Here is a 20,737-nt window from a genome sequence, read left to right on the forward strand (position 1 = left end):
TCTAAAATACTAAACTTCATAGTAATTAAAGAAAAATGATGTAAAAAATAGTGGAGGAGATAGACCAACGATTGAGTGAATAGTCGGAAATTGACTCGAAAAATTATGAACTCGAAAACCAAAAATTAGAATTTTGGACATCCTACCAAACCCAAATCCGGTATTAATTTCCCAAAAATTATGAACATCCTCAAATCATGTGATTGATTTCCAAACAAAATTATGAGCTCCGATAGCCGATCCAAAATTCAATTTTTTAGAAGTTTTCAATCCATTTCCATCCACAATAAAATTTAGGGTAATTAGAATAGGTAGCAATTTTTAGAATAATTATTAAGTATGTAGCAATATTTTAAAAAAATTGTAAATATAGCAAAGTCTATCGGTGATAGACTTCTATTATTGATAGACTCTTATGGTTTATAGTGATATGATAGACTCCTATCATTGATAGATTTTAACAGATTTTGCTATATTTGAATTTTTTTTAAAATGTTGCTATATACTTAATTATTTTGAATATAATTGCTACATTTGCAACTATCCCGAAAATTTAATCCAGTCGAATTGGATTCGGTAGACGGGTTATCGATTTTTTGAACATCCTATTTCCGTGGCCATCCGAAACAATAATGGACGCCAAAACTAGAAAGTTGACTCTCTTTTCCATTTTGGGTAGGAAAACAAATGACTAGAAAGAGATATGGACTACAAACTCTTCAAATCTCCCGCAACTTCTTTGTATTCGTAGAAATCCTAAATTTGCGCCCTCCCCCGAAAATTTCAGGCCTTTCTCTAAATTGAGGCAAATCCCAAGTTAGTCATGGTATCAAACTTCTTTCTCTTTTTTTCTCCAAAAATTCTTTGTATATATGTAAATATGCATACAAATATCCCACAGTGTACAGATAACAAGCAAATTTGTTACTGGGATTTTATCAAACAATGTGGCTTCAAAAAGGAAACAGTGTTAATAGCGCCAAAAAGGTCGGAGGAGCAGGCGGAGGGGGAAATGGGTTAGTTGCTATTGGTATAGACAGGGAAAAAGGAAGCCAAAATGCTCTCAGATGGGCAGCTGAACATTTGATTGGAAAGGGTCAAACTGTGATTTTAATCCATGTGGTTCATAGACCTTCTAGTGCAGCTGCTTCTTTGATTGGGGAAGCCATTATTTGTAATAGTGATGGCAATTTCACATCTGATTCCCCTCGTATACAGCAGCTCGAGTTGCAGACTAGAGACATTTTTCTTACCTTCCATTGCTATTGTACTCGGAAGGATGTAAGTCTTTTGTGTTTATCATTGCATTTTCTCTTTTCTTTTCTTATGTTATGTTTCTGAATTCTGATTTTGAGATGTGAAACGAACTGGGTTTTCCTTTCTTTTGTTGATTGTGAAGATTCAATGTCTTGATATTATATTGGAAGACACCGATATAGTGAAAGCATTAACTGAATACGCATCGTACGCTGCAATCGAAACCTTGGTGCTCGGGGCTCCTTCGAAACATGGATTTATTAGGTAGTCATTTTTTTTCGTTTCATGTTTGGTTCAGGGTCTCTTTGAAATGACTATTCAAGTGAAAAGCAGTTATTTAGCGTTTGAAAATTCATTCCAAAATGAAGTTTAGAATTATACATTCCTCAAATCATTATGGAGGAATGTGAATTCCCATCTCCAATTTATCCAAATGCTTATGATTGGGAATTTGTGGTGTTTGAAACAGGTTTAAGTCATCGAGCATGGGCAGTAGTGTGTCAAAGGGAGCACCGGATTTCTGCACTGTGTATGTCATCTCGAAGGGGAAGGTTTCATCGGTGAAGAATGCATCTCGGTCAGCTCCCTTCAGTTCCCCTCTACTAGACCATCTACAGAAGATATCTAAGCCGATCGTAAAGGGATCAATCACTCCTCGACATAAGTTCAATTCGAGAGGTTTGCTCTTCATGCTGGACTGAATTCCAAATATTTTGTGTATAGTATATGAAGTAGTTTTATTGTGGTAACTCTACAAATTTGTCCTTTGAATTCTTCTATATGATAATTTGTGTTTTCTTTTCCCCATCAAGACAGCCTTTGGTGTTTTTGTGTTTCCTCAAAGCACCATTTATTTAAGGATGAAGTTGAAAAAAAAAATTTATTTAAGGACTAATTGCAGATGAATCTCTTACATTTTTAAGCTATCAAAATTATTGACGCATTCATGTCTTGATTTTATGAAGTTTGGGGCAATGGAACTTATATTATTTCTCTCGTTTGCAGATAGGACATCATTCAAGCCTCGCAGCTTTCAAGATGAAACAGTCAAGTAAGTTGTGCTAAATTACAGATTGCGGTTAAATTTTGGTAGTGAAGATATGCATAGACTTTCCTTCCAAATTGATGCTCACATCATGATTGGAATCAGGTCACCTTACTCTCATGGAGGAGAGAGAACTTCTATCTCGAAATTTAGTGGAGGTTTCTCTGAGTCAGAATCCGACATATCCTTTATAAGCTCTGGCAGACCAAGCACAGATCGTTCTTCTTCTGTTGCATTTGACTACTCTGATTCAGGTCCCCCACGATTTTCAACCAGCTCAGAGCATAGCTTTGCATCTCTACCATTTAAACCAAAGTGGACAGACCTCAGCAATCTCAACGATTTCTCATCAGTTTCAGATGAGAGCTGCAGGACATCATGTTCTTGGTCATCTCAGAACTTGGTCAGTATATTATGAATGGTTGTGGGATTTTTTTATTGAACAAGAGAAAACTTTTAATTGAGAAAATGAAAAGAGAAACTAATGCTCAAAGGATATAAACTCCTAAAGGAGTAAATAGGTACAAATATCAGAGAATTATAACGTTTCCACCACCATCACAAAGGAAATACTTAATAAACTTATCAAAGAACAAAGACACTAACATCAAGCAATGATTTTCACGGATCTCACAAATATATGTATTGATCAAAATACCAATATGAATATATTGGACTTCAAGTACAACGCTTTACCTGTATTGATTATATTATATAATGCTCGTTTCTGATATTTTCAATTATTGATTGAAATTGGATATCTTAACTAACATTTTAAATAAAAACTCTCCTTGCTCATAGTGATGACAAATGTTAAAATTTCGTGACAAATGTTAAAATGTATCATAGATTTATTCATGATTACAGAGATCAATATCTTATAAGCTTTCTTTAATGAGAGAGAGCATCTGTAACTGAATTTTTCTGCTTGCATCTAATGTTGATTTGAGGATATGAACTAAATTGGTCAAAATTTATGTATCTCACAGGATGATGTAGAACTTGAAATGAGGAGGCTGAAGCTAGAGCTTAAACAAACTATGGAGATGTACAGTACAGCATGTAAAGAAGCACTAACAGCAAAGCAGAAGGTACAATATATATTTAAGTCATTTCCCCATTTACGAGATTCAACCTTGGGGTTATGTTAAAAGTTTTCCCATAGGCAATGGAACTAAATAATTGGAGACGTGAAGAAGAACAAAAACTAGAAGAGGCACGACTTGCACAAGAAGCAGCAATGGCTATTGCAGAGCAGGAGAGAGCTAGATGCAGAGCAGCGATGGAAGCAGCTGATGCAGCTAAGAGAATTGCTGAGTTAGAATCACATAAAAGGGCAACTCTAGAGATGAAAGCAGTTAAAGAGGCAGAGGAAATGCAGAAAGCATTGAAAAATCTTGCACAAAGCGACATCAGATACAGGAGATATTCAATTGAGGAGGTTGAATCGGCGACGGAACATTTTGCACAATCTCGGAAGATTGGGGAAGGAGGTTATGGACCTGTCTTTCGTTGTCGTCTTGATCACACATCGGTTGCAGTCAAGGTTTTGCGTCCTGACGCAACTCAAGGAAGGACACAGTTTCAGCAAGAGGTGAGAAACTTAAAAGAACTTTGGGATCATTTTTCTAGTGCTTATGATTTAGTTAGATATTGTAAATGCAGATTGATATACTGAGTTGCATAAGGCATCCCAACATGGTACTTCTTCTAGGAGCATGCCCTGAATATGGCATTCTAGTTTATGAGTACATGTCCAATGGAAGTTTGGAGGATCGACTCTTTCGAAAGGGTAACACCCCTGTTATTCCTTGGCAATTGAGATTTCGAATTGCTGCCGAGATTGCTACTGGCCTTCTGTTTCTCCACCAGACAAAGCCAGAGCCATTGGTGCATCGTGACCTTAAGCCAGCTAACATATTGCTGGACCACAACTATGTTTCCAAGATCAGTGACGTTGGTTTGGCTAGACTTTTACCTGCTGTGGCTGAAAATGTAACACAATGCTATGTGACTTCGGCCGCTGGAACTTTCTGCTATATAGACCCTGAGTATCAACAAACTGGAATGCTTGGGGTTAAATCTGACGTGTATTCACTAGGAATCATGTTGCTTCAACTAATTACAGCGAAGCCACCCATGGGGTTGGCTCACCATGTTGCTCGCGCTATCGAGAAGGGGACTTTTCAGGAGTTTCTGGACCCAGCTGTGGTTGATTGGCCAGTGGAACAAACACTTTGCTTTGCAAAATTAGCACTTCAATGTGCAGAACTTCGGAGAAAGGACCGACCAGATCTTGCCACTGTCGTGTTGCCCGAACTTGAAAAATTGAGAGAATTTGGTGAAGAGAAGATGGAGCACATGGTGTCAAGGGATAGTAGTGGATTGATAAGCAGTTTTAGCCATGCCTCAACGGAGCAGGTTAGTATGCAACACTATGTAATTCTTGAATCACCAACTCAACCCAAAAACTTAAGCTGGTGGGTGGAGACAAATTTAATTTAATATCTAACACTCCCCCTCACTTGTGTACTTGAAATATGAAGAAAGGTCTAACAAGTGGAAATTAACATTAATTGGAGAGGAAACAATGCAGGGCTTTAACCTAGGACATCCTATAGCAATCTACTCTTATATCATCTTAATTCACAAACTAAACCCAAAAACTTAAGTTGGTGGGGTGGAGGATTTAATATAACATCTAACACTCCCCTCACTTGAGTTAACATTAACCCACTCCATTGCAGGGGGCTTGAACCTAAGACATCCTGTGCTTTGATATCATCTTAATTCACCAACTAAACTCAAAAGCTTAAACTAGTGTGGGCGGAGGCAAATTTAATATAATTTCTAATAGCATGCTTTAAAATTTTAATAGTTATTGGTTTAGGTTTTGATTTGGTTTTTGAAAATTTAAACTTTGTTCAGTAATGTTCATGTTTCATTCTTATGTTTTATTTTTTCAATAAAGAAATATAGAATTACATTTAGTAATTTTTTTTTGTTTCTTGTTATTTATTTATTAATTTGTTACTGAAAACATAAAAATAAACATTTTATAATCATTTTTTGTTCCAGGTTCTCTAAAATATTAACCTGAAAAATTAAAATCGATTTTTTTAATGTTTTATTTATCTAGAAGATACTTATCATCCATCTTATAAGCTAAGAATGATAACAACGTTTTTATTTGAACTTTGGGAAAAACTAGAAATGAGGACCAGAAACAAGAGGCTTGATTTTGTTGTTTCTAAAATCTCTACACAATTTTGGAAACATTCTTAAATAAGTAACAAGAAACATGAATCTAGAAATTGGTATTAGAAGCTTATGTTTCTCAAAAACTTAAAATATTTTGGAAACATTTAAATAAGTAACAAGAAACTGGAATCTAGAAATTGGTATTAGACGCTTTATGTTTCTCAAAAACTTAAAATAATAAATAGAAATGTTACCGAACGACCTCTTAATTGTTGCTTCAATTTAGTCGTTAGATGTTTGATAATATTTCCATTTATGGTTTATTGTTTCTAGTTTTGAGAAAAGTGTTTGGTAACTATTTTTGTTTTTATTTTTAGATACGTTTTCCAAAATCGTGTATAAATTTTGGAAAGAACAAAATCAAGTTTTAGTTTATTGGTTATGTTTCCAGTTTTTTCTGTATTTGTTTATCATGTTTACTTTTAAAATGCATTATAAATATAAAATTATTTTTTATATTTAATTTTAAAAACTTATTTTATGTAAATTTTTTACATTTCTAATTTAAAATTTTAGATAAATAAGAAATAAAAAATGGTTACTAAACGTAGGTTTTTTTTCAATAAAAAGAGAAAGAACAAGAAATAAAAAACAGTTATCCAATTAAATGAACTTTTTTTTCTTTGTTAAGAAGGATGGAAATGTTCATAAAATAAAAATGATGAAAGAAGAAACAAGAAACAAGAAACTAAACCTTCGTCAAATGGCCTTAATCTCTTCATTTATTACCATAAATCCTTTCTATAAATTATCGTTCACTCTTTTGTCGGCCCTCTTATGGAATGAATTTCTCATTTACAACCAAGTTCTAAGCAAAAAACATTTAATATTTAATATTTAGTGTTTTGAGGGTCGTATAAAAGGAAGAACAAAGTAGAAGAATCCTCTGTCTAATGTCTGAAATCTTGCTGCTGAATATCTCTAGTTGGAAAAGGAGTCACAACACTGACAGAAATCAACTTTTACTGAATAAGAATTATTCTTGGATGAAGCAAAATGAAAGGAAGTATGGCGACAAATTTGTTTGCACGTAAAAGTTGCAGAGATCAAAAGTTGCCAATAGTTAATCATCATTGAAAATTGTTCATTGCAGGACGTAATGAGCGACCCACAGCTAATGATGATTTCAGAAAGCTCCAAGAGCCCGTCTAGTGTATCATCACAGTAGAAGGAGAATGAGGTAAGAGTTATTTGTTAACGCTCCAAAGGAGCAGAGAAATTTGTAAATGGGATGTTATGACCAGTAGTAGGATCGGTGTAAAATACCATAGTACTTGAACAAATCTATCATCACCTCTTGAGTTAACCAAAGTGGATTTACGTGTAGTACATAAAAAATATTGATTATAAAGTTGATACCTATGTACCTTATCTTGCCACTTTTCTTAGTCCATTCTCCTTGACAACATGATTACACTACATCTGCCCTATGATGTTCCTTCAAATGATTTGTATTCGCAAGGAGATTGAGAGCTGTTTTTCTTATATAAGATTCATTGTACTTTGACTCTATTGAAAAATTACTGAAAAAAATGATTGGTGTTTTAATACTGCCAACTTCAGCAGAAAGTCTTCTTTTCTTCTTCTTCCAAAAGAAAGAGAGCTGACTGATTAAAATCAGTACACAACTTTAACTAACTAGTAAAAATGAGTATTCAAATCACAGACTAACACTGTGAAAATATATGAAAGTTATGAGACTCACTGATAGAGCAATTAACAATAAAGGGGACTGAACAAGTCAGGGCTTTGAAGGAATATATATGGAAGGAGAAAGCGGGTTAGCAAAAAGAGATGTTTGAAATGACTTTCTAAATGCTTAAAAAATTGAGTTTAAGTGTTACAAAAGTGGTTTAAGCACTTGGAAAGTCATTCCAAATAGGTCCAACATCAACTAATCTTGTCAATTTTTTGATTTGATGTCTCACTTTGTTGGTCTGTTTAGTTTTAGTTTAGTTCTCCTCTTAACTTCTTATAGGGGCTCTCTTTCAAAGATTTTGGTGCTTCTTAGTAGTAGGGTTTTTGTCTTCTTTGACTTGTACTCTTCATCAGTTGTGTTTCTCTTCTATTTATCTTTTTAATTGTCTTGTGTTTTGGACACCACTAGTCTATTTTCATTGCTTGGGAAAATGTTGGAAGATGACAAACCACAAACTTTTTCTCTGGAGAGCATCATGCTTTGAGAATCAGTAGTAGATTTCATTAGCAAAGAGTGTCGTAATATCTATTGTTAAGAAGCCAAGTTTTCATTAAGAGAAAATGAGCATACAAAGAAACAAGCCTACACTCCAATCTAACAAAATCAAACCAAGTTCATAGTTACAAAAAGGCCTAGCGACTGTCCACAAGGAGGCATTAAACACAAGGAGCGTTAAATCTTGCTACCTCCCATACTTTATTGCATGACCTCTCCACCTCCCTAAAAATTCTATTGTTTCTCTCGAGCCAAACTCCCCATAAAATAACGCTTGCCACAAAAATTTGTCCTGTCGAAATGACAAACCCAAGAGCACCTCCTCGATACTATCATAACCTTAGCGATTCCAAGCCAAAGTTAAACCAAAATTCTACATCCAACAAAAAAAAGCGTAGCACAACTGTTGTCTGAATGATATGAGAAATTACTAAAGCTTATGGTATATAAAAAAATCATCATGCAATGGTAAGCCAGCTGTTTACAATAATCAGTTATTAAACTAACATATTTTCATCAGTCATTGTCATTTAAGAGACAATATGATCTCTAAATCCTTTGCCTTGAAAAGATTACACAACATCCTCTACCAACATCACTACTTCAATGTTCATTATTTGGTATACAAAACCATATGATACTTCATGAGTTCTTGTCTGCTGCTAGGCCTTATCCAAAGACTTCTATCATCAATTTCTCAGAAGGTTGGATTTCCCATGACTCTTTTCATCATCTATAAATACATATTTGATTGAGTTCAAAAGCAACTCAACTCTTCATTCTTCTCATATCAAGGTGTTTTGAGATCTTCTAGTAAACATTTTTGGGTCTTGTATTTATTGTATCCAAATATAAATATGAGAATTCTTCAGCTTCTCCGACGAGCTTCCAAGGAAGGAGTGGCAGTAGTTCCAAAGGGCTACTGTGCGGTTTATGTTGGAGAGATTCAAAAGAAGCGTTTTGTCATTCCTGTAACTTACTTGAACCAACCATGTTTTCAGGTCTTGCTTAGTCAAGCTGAAGAAGAATTTGGTTATTATCATCCTATGGGTGGTCTTACCATTCAGTGCAGAGAAGATATCTTCACCAATCTCATTTCTCAGTTAAATAGGCCGTGAGAGGCACTGACATGATTGTAACATACAATCTTTTTTTTAGATTAGGAATATTAGACATGATCAGATCCATGCACTTCGTTTTTCCTTTTTGAAACTTGCTCCAATTTTTGTTTCCTTCCATGGGAAGATGTTTCCCTACACAAGGAAATTGTCACTGGTGTCATTTTACTGGGAATCTAAGGGCATGTTTGATCACATTTTTGTTTCTATTTTCTATTAGTGCGATGATTTATTTTTTTATAGTATATAACTAAACTATATTTACACTATAAAACAAGGGAAAAAGTAAGAAAAGAGATGATAGAAACAAGAAATAATTATAAAACAAGTTTTTATTTTTGTTTCTTCTTTTCAAGGAACAAGAAACATAAATAGTTATAAAGCATACTCTTGTTTTAGTTTTTGAAAAACAAGATACAAGACACAAGAAACAAGAAACAGAAAACGAGAACGTTATCAAACGAAATCCAAGTGTATGCAAGAATTGATTTCTTGCTAGAGGCTCTTTTATTTAGTTATACTTTCTGTTTAATTTAAGCAATCCACCATCCGTTTAATATGTATTGCATTCGATTAGCTTCAATTGAGTCATATTTAACTCTATACTTATTTATTTTTAAAAATGTTTTTGTACAATCCAAGTGATGATAGAATATTCATAATATTTAGAAGTTTGAGATTTATTGTGAAGATTGAGGGTCAAATTTATTCAGAAGACTGACTCGGACATTCACAGACATAAAAAAAAAAAAAAAGGAAAAGATTGGGGTTTTCTTTTCTCCATTTTATCATGAAGTTTGGTTTCTAGTTTAATACAACTGGGTTCTTTTTAGTTGCATCGTTGCGGTTCTTTCTTAACAAGATACAGAATGTTGAAGAAAATAACCTCTCAAACGAAGAAAATGAAAAGAAACAAATAACAATCAAAACAGCTGACCAACAAAAAAAAAAAAGGCCAAAACAGAAGTCACCAAGCGAGACTTACACCATAAAGATCCCAACAAAATAATAAGTGTAACCAATAAATGATGATTTGCATTTGTTGTGAACTGAAATTGAATAAGATGAATTGAAAGGTATAAAAAACACAAATCTCAGAAGGAAAGATGCCTTTAAGGAACAGGTAAAAATGTCTTTGAGTTGGTACAGTATTCAAGAGGAAATTCTTTTCGTAAGAATGCCACTGGCCCCCAAGAATTCTTTTGTTCTTTCTAATGAAAGTCGTTGATTCTGTTAAAAAAAATAATAGTAAACAATAAATAACAGTGGGACAACTTGATTGCCAAGATTGAGCTACTAGTTCAATTAAGAATTTTCCATGGCAAGCTTCTTCCTTGGGTCGATCATTTCAAATCAGCTCCCTTGAAGGCTTCATTATGGTGTTCTTTTTCCAAGTTGATCATGAGATTTTCGCATCAGAATATTTATCTTAATTGGGGCACTTTCATATATCTTTCTTAGAATTTTTATTTTAACCTATTATTATATTGTCTCTTATTGTTATTGCTTTTGTTATCAGTATTATTCTCTTCGTTACATCATTGAAAATTTGCGTTTCTTGCTCAGGAAAAGAAAATGTTCTCTTCATAATGAATGCTAAGCTGACAATGGGGTTTCTTTTTCTTTATCATCTTGTACTTGGAAGTATTTTCTTCCACTTACAAGTTTACGTTGTACTACGGCACCTGTACGTATGACTTTTCCGAGCTTTACAACTATGAACAACCGACAAAAAACCCACTTTAGTTAAAATTCTTATACCACGAAAAATTGTGACAGACATGGCTATATAATGCAGTTAAATTTTCTGTCAACATATAGTCGCTGTCAATTGTTATCTCATCAAGAGGACAACAAAGCCTTAAGTGCCTCAAATATGTCTATGAATCTACTGGAACTTGCTTAGTTGTATTGAATTCTCTTCTCAATATTGTCCATAAACAAAAGTAGGCCACCTATGATGTTTCTACGTAAGGATCCAAAATGGCCCCACGTTAACCCATGAACTTGAAGTTCTCATTATGGCTTGAAAGACAAATCCATGTGATTGTTTCTGAGTTAGTTCCTTTCTGGCATTGAATGGTACCTTCTTGCCTTGTCAATATTTCTATCTCCAATAAATCTCACCCTTCATTTATATAAAGGATCATATAATTGGGTTCACAAACAGCAAGCCTTCCACATTCCCGCATCACAAGAAATCTCCTTTGACAATCCTTCAAGTTAAAAGTTCCACTAGTTCCTCGAAAAGAAAAATACTATACCATGGGGTTTCGTTTGCCTAGTATTGTTCACACTAAGCCAAGTCTTCAACGATCCACATCGACAGGAAATAGAGCCACTCCAAAGTCTCTTGATGTTCTGAAAGGATGCTTTACGGTCTATGTCGGAGAAGAACAGAAGAAGCGTTTTGTCATCCCGCTATCTTACTTGAACCAACCTTTGTTTCAAAATTTGTTGAGTCAAGCTGAAGAAGAATTTGGATATGATTATCCAATGGGTGGCATCACTATTCCCTGCAATGAAGATACTTTTGTTGATATTATTCATAGTTTATGACTCATGAGTCGTAAGGATAGAGATTAGGATAGAGTTTAGAAATAGACGGTACAAAGAAAAGTATAGAACAGTATAGTAGAACATAGACAGATTAGAGTTTCAACACTTTCGAATATTGTACACTTATGTTTCTTTTTGTGATAGAAACACGAATCTAAGTAGATGATATTAGTTGGACAATCTTCTTTTATTTTTTATTATTCTTTCATTTAATCTCTACAGTAGCTATATAGGAATTACACAGAAGATGAAGACCTAAGCAGGGCAAATAGCAATTATTTCAAGGTATAACTGATTAGGATAACCAATTACTCTAAATTCAGTTAACTGTTATTTAAGAGACTTATTACTCTGATTAACATTATATTGATTATGTTTTTTCCAAAACAAAACTAACAAAACACTAACTTATACTTTGGAATTCAAGAAGGGTTAAAACAAAAGAATCTACCCTCGATTTCTCCCCATATATTCAATTCTTGATGGGGATTCCTTGTAAAATTCTCACCAAACAACGGCAGCTAATTTTGTACACTAACTAAAGTACAATACCATGAGAAATATATAAATGACTGATGCAGTGATAGTATTTTCGACTACATTTAATTGAAAATGGTGGGGTTTATAGTTTCTTGCACAATTGTGGACAATGTGCTTGCCAACTGATATATACAATCTCAATCACTGCCTAACTCTATAATAAGTTGGTAGTGGCTCCCACATAACACAGCCACATTTCATAGACTTTAATCTGCACGTAAAAACATTACTTAACCTTATAGCCATATCATATTCTTTGCTAGATCAAGGAAGGTGGATTATTTGGCTATCCGATCCTGTACCTTTCCATCTTGCATGGTTAGTGGCACAAAACAATTGTGCGACACTTGCTGAGCAAGAGGCCAACTCGAATTTGAAATGCCCTGTTTTGGAGAGAAATTTTAGAAATTAGATTCTACAAAAAAGTTGGAAGAATGAAATCTTTTAGTGACATTCCATTGTTTAATTTTATTTAAGTTCGATCAACTTTAAAAATGTTTAATAAATTCTCAACTTTCAAATTCATGTTTTTGTTAAGTAGAGAGTTTTGATCTATCTATTAAAGTTTTTCCTTGATGATGTCTAATAAGTTGATGAACTTCAACCTCATGTCAATAATAGGCACCTCACATATTCAATGCTATTAAAATTTAATGAATTTACTAGATAGAATTAAGATTTATGTCTAATTGAATCCTAAATTTGTAATATTTTTCTCATAAGTTTGTGAATTTTAAAAATTATTAAATAAATTATGTTTAAAAGTTTAGAACTCATATGAAAATCAAATGTACCTAAATTACTTTTGAAATCAATACATCAACCATCACTTTTATTGAAATATAAAGTAATAACTACAAGATAACCCAAGTATAAAGCACTTAGAACTTTCTTCTTGAGTGCATTCACCAAGCCGTAGATCACTCCACACTAATTGCCTACCCTTCATCCACTCATCTTTCTTCTAACTCCCTATCTAATTATCTTAAGATTCATAACGAGGAAGGCAAGAAAGAGTGACTGATAAACAATATGACAATATTTTGTTTGGGCATCATTGCTTTGCACAAGATAATACAATATTTCTAATGTAATATGCAATGAGTAGTAAGAAAAAAGAATCAAGTGGATGATTTAAAAAGTTCACCACCATAAGTTGTTTGAAAAGTTATAACATGAGGATACAATATGCTAAAATATTGCTTAAAACATTGAAAAACAATAGATACATAAGATTTACAAACAATAAAAAAGATTCAAGTATATTTAAGGTATGTTTAGGAGAGATTGTTTAAATAGTAATTTTAGAAAAAGAGATAATACAATTAGTTTTGTAAAATTGATTTTGATACAATCATATTGATATTTAGTTTCAAATTTTAAATTTTTGAAAGGTGATTTTGAATTGTTATGTTTAGTTTCTAAGTCAACTAATTATAGAAAAATCATTTTAAAACGATTTTAGCTTTTTTAAAATCAATTTCAACATTTTCTAAATATGAGTGTTTGAAAGGATAGTGATTCTGGAGATGGAAAAATGATTTTGGTCATGCCAAAATCACTTCGAAACACTCCAAAAATTATTGTGAAGTTGAACCATTTATAGAAATTTTACTGACAGAATCTCATACATCAGTATGAAAAGGCTCTAAAAGAAATGTACCGAAACCTTCTTTGATCAATTAAAAGAAAGTCTCCTCACTTTTTCCATGTAGACAATATTCACACTTACTTTATTTGAAGTATATGGCAAATGCAACAAGAAAACAACAAACTTAAGAAGAACAGCAATATGAGCAAAAGAGGACTTGTCAGCAACATAAGCAACAGTAGAACAATAGACTGGTGGAAGATAAACTAGAAGCAGCCACAGCCTTAGAAGTGATCAGATCACCAATGCTAGGCCTTTGGAACAAAAATTTTCCCGAAGACTTGTCCTGAATTGAAAATTATTCGGAGCAAAAAGCGATAAGACAATTATTTTTAACACTGAGTTAATGAACAAAAAGGAAACTAGAGATAATATTAAGAAACACAAACAAGATTAGAAAGAGAGAAATAGGAAGAAGGTTCAAAAGTATCACAACCTGAGTGGGACATAGGCCGAGTCTGTCCATTACCAATGCCAACTTGTTCTTCACCATTATATTCAGGTGCAAGAGAAACATAATTCATATCTGAAGTAATACGAGTGTTGCAACCTGAATCAGTCAAAGAAGACGAATTCACAATAGATAGAAATGCATTATTCTGCGATGCAACCATTGCAGCAAGTTGTTGTGGAGGATGACGTCCTTGAAAATTATAGTTCATGCGATTGAAACAATCGAGTGCAGTGTGGCCACGACGTGAACAAATCTGACAAGTTGCATGATTATCATGAACAGACTTTTGTTCTGGGGAAGAACCATGACCACGAGTTTGAGCATCGAAAGAAAAGCGTCCATGTCCATAATGTTTACCATGTCCATTGCCTCGAACAAAGTTGTTATCGAAAGTAGGAGCACAAGACAGGAGAGATTGAGAAGAAGAGAGTAAAACAGTCGGTTGATTATACGAATCATCACCCTTGGATTGTTTTGCAAGAGCTGATTCCTCAGCTCTTAGAAGAACATGAAGTTCTTCAAAAGTAACAGGTTGAGAACGTGTACGCATTGACGTTCGAAAAGTGTTATACTCATTTGGAAGGCCATTTAAAGCATAGATAAGAAGATCCTCTTCATTAATAAAAGTAGAAACATTAGCAAGTTTATCCTTGATCTCCTTTATCCGTTTAATGTAGGCATCAATAGATTCATCAGGCTTCTTGTAAATAGTTTGCAAATCCGACTTTAAATTCACCACATTAGACCGGGAACCAGAAGAATAAAGCTTTGCAAGAACATCCCAAACCTGTTTGGAAGAAGTGCTTCCAACAACATATGCCAAAGCCTCAGGTGAAAGTGTAGCATTTATGACTGTCATAAGAGCTTGATCCTTAGCAATCCAATCTTCATATGAAGGATTCGATTGAGGCGGAACGGTTGAGGTAGAAGAGGAATTATTAGTCCGAGGAGGACATGGATTAGTACCATCAATAAAGCCATAAAGTTTATGAGCTTTCAAAATCGCTGTCAATTGGAATTTCCAAAGGACAAAATTTGTAGAGTCAAGCCTCATTGAAATCAGGTTACAGATGTTGGACAGTAGAAAAATTGGTGAAAGTGAATCTTTCTCAGCCGAAGAAGAAGGCAAGGTAGTTGAGGAACTCATCTGGTACACTTGGCAAAAGATCAAGAGAGACTTGAGACTTCAGTTTCACAAAGAAAGAAGTTCAAACACTTCGAACAAAGAAAAGATGAGTGAAGAAAAAAACAAATGTTAGGCTCTGATACCATGAGAAACTTCCATCTGTGAATAATAATAAAACACAAATGCTACCATATAAATAGGAAAACGAACAGCCTAACTACTCATAATAACTTTTACTAACTCATTTCCTTTCTCTTTCTTTTTTCCTCTTATTAAACTTAATCATCAAGAAAAGAATCCAAGTTTCACCTTCGATCTGTATGTGATGTCTTTATTGACCTTATGATTTTCAAACTACTTTTTAGTGAAAGCAATGATAATGATGTAGTATTCAATCAAGATTTTGAATTTTGGATCTCAAAGTTTTGACTTTATACTCATATCCTCTGTCATGATATGGAGTGGGAACTCATTTAGGAATCTCTCAAACTGAAATTTCAAGAAATGGATATTGATTAGTTTAGGCACAGTCAAGTTCTAAAGTGACAGGTTAATATTAGTGTATTGATGTCTAGTCAACAATTTTGAACCACCACTGGACTAATAGAAACAAATCTATGTGTGATTTTTGTAGATTGTATACCACGAGACGGTAGCGGCTGGATTTGTACACCAACCAATGTACATCAACAAACAGAACCAGTTCTTGATGATAAGTCAGTAAACTGAGCCATTGTGATATACTAATTCCCTAGTTTAGCCATCATCTTTATTTGATCAGAATATAATTTACTTAAAGCAACATGTTATAAAATCTGCATAGCAAAAAAGAGGTATATAGATAAACAATTTTTTTACTATATAATCAGTATAGACAAAGCCTCATTGGAGCAGTACAAGTTGAAAGCTTTTCTTCAACAGTAATAGACATTTGTGCCTATGCTATTGTATTGTTATGAAATTGACAAATAAAGAAAGCACACAAAATGTAAACAATAAAGATCGACATAGAAATTTGCACGATTCCCTAATAGTCGATTCCCTAATAGTGTATTAGCTATATCCACAGACAGAGGGTAGATCAATTTATTACTAGGGAGAAATACTAAATAATGCAGATTGCATAAGTACCTCTAAGGTTAGATGGTTTATACAAAATGCAACCCTCTAAATTGTAGAGTCAAACTTGTACATGCTGAGAGCCTTATGTTTGGTTGTTCAGAGCGTCATATAACAAATTCAAAAACAACAACCTTGAAAGTAGTCTGCCACCAATTTACTTCAATAATAACCTCACCTTTCCCTTTCTGTCTTTCACCAGCTTCTTGTGAAAAGCTATGCAGATCCATCACAAAGAAGGCCCTTTCTTGTAGTATCGACACAATATAAGTTATTCTCTTTTAAGTTGCAAAATGCAGCTTCATCACTATTTTAAATTGCCAAATGTAGGTTCTACTCCTTTACCAATTGTCAGACAGATATATCCCCAATGACTTCACATAAAACAAGCAAAGCCAATTCAATGAGAAAATAGGCAGTCGAGACAAGTCGAATGAAAAGTTAATAGTATCTATTCAATTGGTCTGGCTATGGCTAATGTTTTGTCATCCAATAGAGTGCTTATAATGGTTCTCCTCTCTACTTCCATCCTGTACCTCTATATGTTTCAACAGTACCATGGTATGTCATTATCCACGCTAAAGATTTGTTAGTGTTAGAGTTCTCTACTAACACTAACAACCAACAAAGTACCCTAGCTAGAATATGTCCCACTAAAGAAAACAGTAATAGACAGAGCTATTAAATGCAATTAAAATTTTGTTTTAGCGGGACAAGAAGGGTTTTGAGTGCCTCTAGTATGTCCATAATCCAATCGAAATTTTAGAGGTTCACTGAACCCACTTCAACAGTTCTTATTGGAAAGCCAAAGTAGGCCATGATTTTTTTCCATAAAGTATACAGATATCACATGAATTTGAAATTCTCATAAAGGCTTGGAAAGCCCACCCATGTGTTAGGTCATAAACAAATCTCTCTCTATCTTTCTCCCTTGTCAATGTGATCTTCTTCTATATAAAGGTCATGTAATTGGGTTCACAATTAATAGTCTTCCATATTCCAAAAGAAATTTCTAACTTTTGTACTTCCCTCGAAGTCTCACTAGTTCTTTTTCAAAAAATACTATAACATGGGTTTTCATTTGCCTAGAATTGTTCAAGCTAAACAAAGTCTTCGACGTTCTTCGTCAACTGGACATGGAACATCAGCGGTTGATGTTCCAAAGGGGTACTTTACAGTGTATATTGGTGAGGTACAAAAGAAGCGTTTCGTCATTCCTTTATCTTACTTGAACCTGCCTACTTTTCAAGATTTGTTGAGTCAAGGAGAAGAAGAATTTGGATATGATCATCCAATGGGTGGCATCACAATATCTTGCAGTGAAGAACTTTTCTTCGGTCTCACTCAAAGTTTGAAACACTTGTGAACTAGAGGAATTGATGACTAGAAATTGGTAGTATAGAAAAAGGATTAGAATAGCACAGAATGTAGATTGTATACTGTATACATTTTTGAAATGAGAGAACTTGATTCCTTCAATTGGAACTTTTGTCTAGTGATTGTTATTCTTTATATTATCAGCACTTGATGATGAAACTGATTGAATGATGATATTGGCTAAAAAAAACTTGCATAAACTGGATCCTACTTCTTGAAATGGCTACTTGCAGTCACATGATGTTTTTTGCTTATTCATTTCCTCTAATTCAAATTATTCATCAAGAGATGAATACATAATTTATCTTTTCTTTTGTTCTTTTATGATTTGATTTAATAATATGATTTCAAATATAATGCAAACGCTTAACTTTCAAGCTTGTGGTTAAAAATTTTCCTGTAATTTAAAAATGGTCTAATAAGCCCTTAAAACATTAAATTTGTGTCTAATATGGACTAAATAAATACAAATTTCAAAGTCCACTCATCTATTAGGTATTTTAAAAAGTTCATAAACCAAGTAGAGACAAACACCAACATTGAAGAACTAAACTTGTAATTTAACCAAAAATCAATTAGATTTGAATCGTTGAATTTTTTAGAGACTAATCACTATGATTAGCATAGTATTCAGGATTTTTAATCAAGAAGCTGGCACTGTTATTAGATTATGGACTAGATTCAACTGAGGCTAATACTCATAAATCTACCATTTACGCTGCCAATGAGAACAATGTAATTGATGATAAGTCAAAAAACAAAACCATGTGCCATCCATTAATAATTGTAACAGATTGCCACATTTTTCCATAGCTTAATTTGAAACTGGGGTCCTTTCAATTCATCAAGTGTAAAGGATGTACATTTATATTAGAATCATGGAGGAATATTGTACACATATCCATTAGACCATTACCGTTCTACTTTTCTAAACATATCTTCCTTTTTATTGATGGTTAGGTTGTTAGAGTATTGATATAATATTAAATTTACCTATATCTATTAGCTTAAGTTTTTGGTACAATTGGTGATTTAACATGGTATCAGAAAGAAAGATCTTGTTCTTTAAATCTCTACAACATTATTTCCTCCCTAATTAATATAAAGGTCGAGAGTTGCAAATACTCATAACCAACCTCAAATAAGAACAGAAAAAACTGATATGCCTCGCTTTTCTATGTCTCTATTTTATCACCCAAAGAAAAAGAACCAGGTTAAGTAGAACACAGTATCCATGCTAAAGATTGTGTGAGTTCTTTGTTAACACTAAAAATCAACAAAGCTTCTTACTTAGACAGCTAAGTAATGCAATTGGACTTTATTTTACCAGAAGGACAAGAAGGGCTTGAATGCCTCAAATATGTCTATGATAATATTAAAATTGTAGAGGTTTATTCAACTTCTCTAGTTGTTATCTAAAAACGAAAGTAGGCCATGATGTTTCTTCACAAGGTATAGAGAATGACCATATATCACATGAATTTGAAATACTCATAAAGGTGTGAAAGACACATCCATGTGGTAGGTAATGAGCTAATGTCTCTCTAGCATTGAATATCATCTTCTTGCCTTGACTAGACCTTTGAGTAACCTAAGCCTTTCATCTATATAAAGGTCATTATATGGATTCACAAGCAACAAGAGTCTTTCCATATTCGAAATCTTGAAAGAAATTTAGAAGTTTTGTATTCCTTTCAAGGTCTCATATTTCAAATCTTGGAACATATCACAACATGGGTTTCCGTTTGCCTCGAATTGTTACTGCTAAGCAAAGTCTTCAACGATCTTCATCAAAAGAAAATGGAACATCTCCGAAAATTGTTGATGTTCCTAAGGGCTATTTTAGTGTTTATGTCGGTGAGGAACATAAGAAGCGTTTTGTCATCCCACTATCTTACTTAAACCAGCCTTCTTTTCAAGATTTGTTGAGTCAAGCAGAAGAAGAATTTGGATATAATCATCCAATGGGTGGCATCACAATTCCTTGCCATGAAGACGAGTTCCTTGATCTCACTCGGAGTTTGAATGAATCATAAAGTAGAGATGAACATTTAGGAATGGATAGTGTAAAGAAAATGAATTAGAGTGTAGAAACAATGCAAACATTTTTTCAACGTGGAAACCTGATTTGTTGAAACTGTTGTATACTGTTCACAATTCTTTTTCTTCTTTTATTGAAACCAGATTATATTTGTGAATTAAAACTCGTTCTTCCTTTCCTCTTACCCTTCACATTTATTGTATGTAAAAGTGATTTCTTTACTTTTTTTTTTTTTACCAGAAAAATTGCCGATAGCTTCTTCTGAGAAGGAGCTGATGCACCCTACTTTAGACTTTTCTTTTTAACTCTTTTTTTCTCTTTTCATTAAATTTGTACATCAAAAGGTCAAGAAAGACATTTAAGTTTCTTCCATTAACTTAATTTATTTGATTAATGTTGTAATTTTCGAAGTATTACTTGAAACAAAATAATCTGTTAATAAGATTCTAATTGTGTTCGGCTAGAAGTTTCAAATAAACAAATTTACATAATGCTTTAATTTGGAGAGGAAGCTCGCTTTGGAATTTCAAACATAGCTTCCAATAAATATTTATCTTAATGCAAGAAAATTTAGAAGGTATGCTCAAAATTTCAGCAAGATTGAAAAGGATGCAAATCTAATTAGTTGTTAGTTTAAGGTCACCATGAATTAGGAAATTGATGAGGTGAGATTTATTGTACCATGGTAAACAAATTACTCAGTATATAATATCAAGAAGCTGGACTAATATTATATTATGCACTTGATTAAGGTGAGGCTAATACTCATAAACCTACCACAGTTGTAAGTGGGATCACCGTAGGGTTGTTCACCAAATATTGTTAGAGAGATTGGACACCTTCAAATGAGAATCATGTTATTGAAGATAAGTCAGAATACCATGTGTTATCCATAAATGACTTTATTATTTTTTACTATTTTTCCTTAAGTTTTATTTGAAAATGGTTGTGAAGTATACCTACATGTACAGTCGCTATAGCTACCATGTACCAAT

General features: G+C 33.5%; 4 protein-coding genes across 8 annotated transcripts; 3 read left to right on the forward strand and 1 right to left on the reverse strand.

Annotated features, from left to right (window-relative positions):
- The first annotated feature begins 672 nt into the window (after positions 1–672).
- On the forward strand, positions 673–7,113 carry LOC103490318 (U-box domain-containing protein 35-like). 4 transcript variants are annotated; one of them, XM_008449783.3, is made up of 10 exons: positions 673–826; positions 902–1,281; positions 1,400–1,521; positions 1,727–1,935; positions 2,263–2,308; positions 2,408–2,705; positions 3,292–3,393; positions 3,468–3,896; positions 3,968–4,723; positions 6,657–7,113. In XM_008449783.3, the coding sequence occupies exons 2-10, from the start codon at positions 946–948 to the stop codon at positions 6,729–6,731; spliced, it is 2,373 nt and encodes a 790-aa protein (XP_008448005.1). In that variant the 5' UTR covers positions 673–826; positions 902–945; the 3' UTR covers positions 6,732–7,113. The 4 variants fall into 4 exon arrangements, 3 of the variants coding, with proteins under 3 accessions (XP_008448005.1, XP_050946502.1, XP_050946512.1); XM_051090545.1 differs by having other exon boundaries at positions 676–826; positions 909–1,281; XR_537838.3 differs by adding an exon at positions 6,489–6,569 and having other exon boundaries at positions 678–1,281.
- Positions 7,114–8,473: 1,360 nt separating this feature from the next.
- Positions 8,474–9,070, forward strand: LOC107990908 (auxin-induced protein 15A-like). Its single transcript, XM_017044958.2, has one exon. The coding sequence runs from the start codon at positions 8,615–8,617 to the stop codon at positions 8,873–8,875; it is 261 nt and encodes an 86-aa protein (XP_016900447.1). The 5' UTR covers positions 8,474–8,614; the 3' UTR covers positions 8,876–9,070.
- Positions 9,071–10,448: 1,378 nt separating this feature from the next.
- LOC103490319 (retrovirus-related Pol polyprotein from transposon RE1) lies at positions 10,449–15,361 on the reverse strand. 2 transcript variants are annotated; one of them, XM_051090562.1, is made up of 3 exons: positions 14,062–15,352; positions 12,277–12,357; positions 10,449–11,391 (listed from the first exon to the last, which is right to left on the reverse strand). In XM_051090562.1, the coding sequence occupies exons 1-3, from the start codon at positions 15,224–15,226 to the stop codon at positions 11,297–11,299; spliced, it is 1,341 nt and encodes a 446-aa protein (XP_050946519.1). In that variant the 5' UTR covers positions 15,227–15,352; the 3' UTR covers positions 10,449–11,296. The 2 variants fall into 2 exon arrangements, with proteins under 2 accessions (XP_050946519.1, XP_008448008.1); XM_008449786.3 differs by lacking the exons at positions 10,449–11,391; positions 12,277–12,357 and adding an exon at positions 13,555–13,911 and having other exon boundaries at positions 14,062–15,361.
- Positions 15,362–17,393: 2,032 nt separating this feature from the next.
- LOC103490321 (auxin-induced protein 15A-like) lies at positions 17,394–17,690 on the forward strand. The gene has a single exon (XM_008449788.2). The coding sequence runs from the start codon at positions 17,394–17,396 to the stop codon at positions 17,688–17,690; it is 297 nt and encodes a 98-aa protein (XP_008448010.1).
- The last annotated feature ends 3,047 nt before the right edge of the window (positions 17,691–20,737 follow it).

This window comes from Cucumis melo, chromosome 1, assembly GCF_025177605.1.
Source record: "Cucumis melo cultivar AY chromosome 1, USDA_Cmelo_AY_1.0, whole genome shotgun sequence".
In the NCBI taxonomy this organism is placed as follows: Eukaryota; Viridiplantae; Streptophyta; class Magnoliopsida; order Cucurbitales; family Cucurbitaceae; genus Cucumis; species Cucumis melo.

Excerpts from the sequence above, each read along its gene's own strand:
- LOC103490318 (XM_008449783.3), top strand. The coding sequence starts at position 946 with ATGTGGCTTCAAAAAGGAAACAGTGTTAATAGCGCCAAAAAGGTCGGA. Across the intron at positions 1,522-1,726 it reads TCGAAACATGGATTTATTAG|GTTTAAGTCATCGAGCATGG; the intron begins GTAGTCATTTTT and ends TGTTTGAAACAG. Across the intron at positions 3,394-3,467 it reads CACTAACAGCAAAGCAGAAG|GCAATGGAACTAAATAATTG; the intron begins GTACAATATATA and ends GTTTTCCCATAG.
- LOC107990908 (XM_017044958.2), top strand. The coding sequence starts at position 8,615 with ATGAGAATTCTTCAGCTTCTCCGACGAGCTTCCAAGGAAGGAGTGGCA.
- LOC103490319 (XM_051090562.1), bottom strand. The coding sequence starts at position 15,226 with ATGAGTTCCTCAACTACCTTGCCTTCTTCTTCGGCTGAGAAAGATTCA. Across the intron at positions 12,358-14,061 it reads TCGGCCTATGTCCCACTCAG|GGCATTTCAAATTCGAGTTG; the intron begins GTTGTGATACTT and ends TCTCCAAAACAG. Across the intron at positions 11,392-12,276 it reads TAACCATGCAAGATGGAAAG|GGAATAGTGATGCCACCCAT; the intron begins GTACAGGATCGG and ends TCTTCATTGCAG.
- LOC103490321 (XM_008449788.2), top strand. The coding sequence starts at position 17,394 with ATGGGTTTTCATTTGCCTAGAATTGTTCAAGCTAAACAAAGTCTTCGA.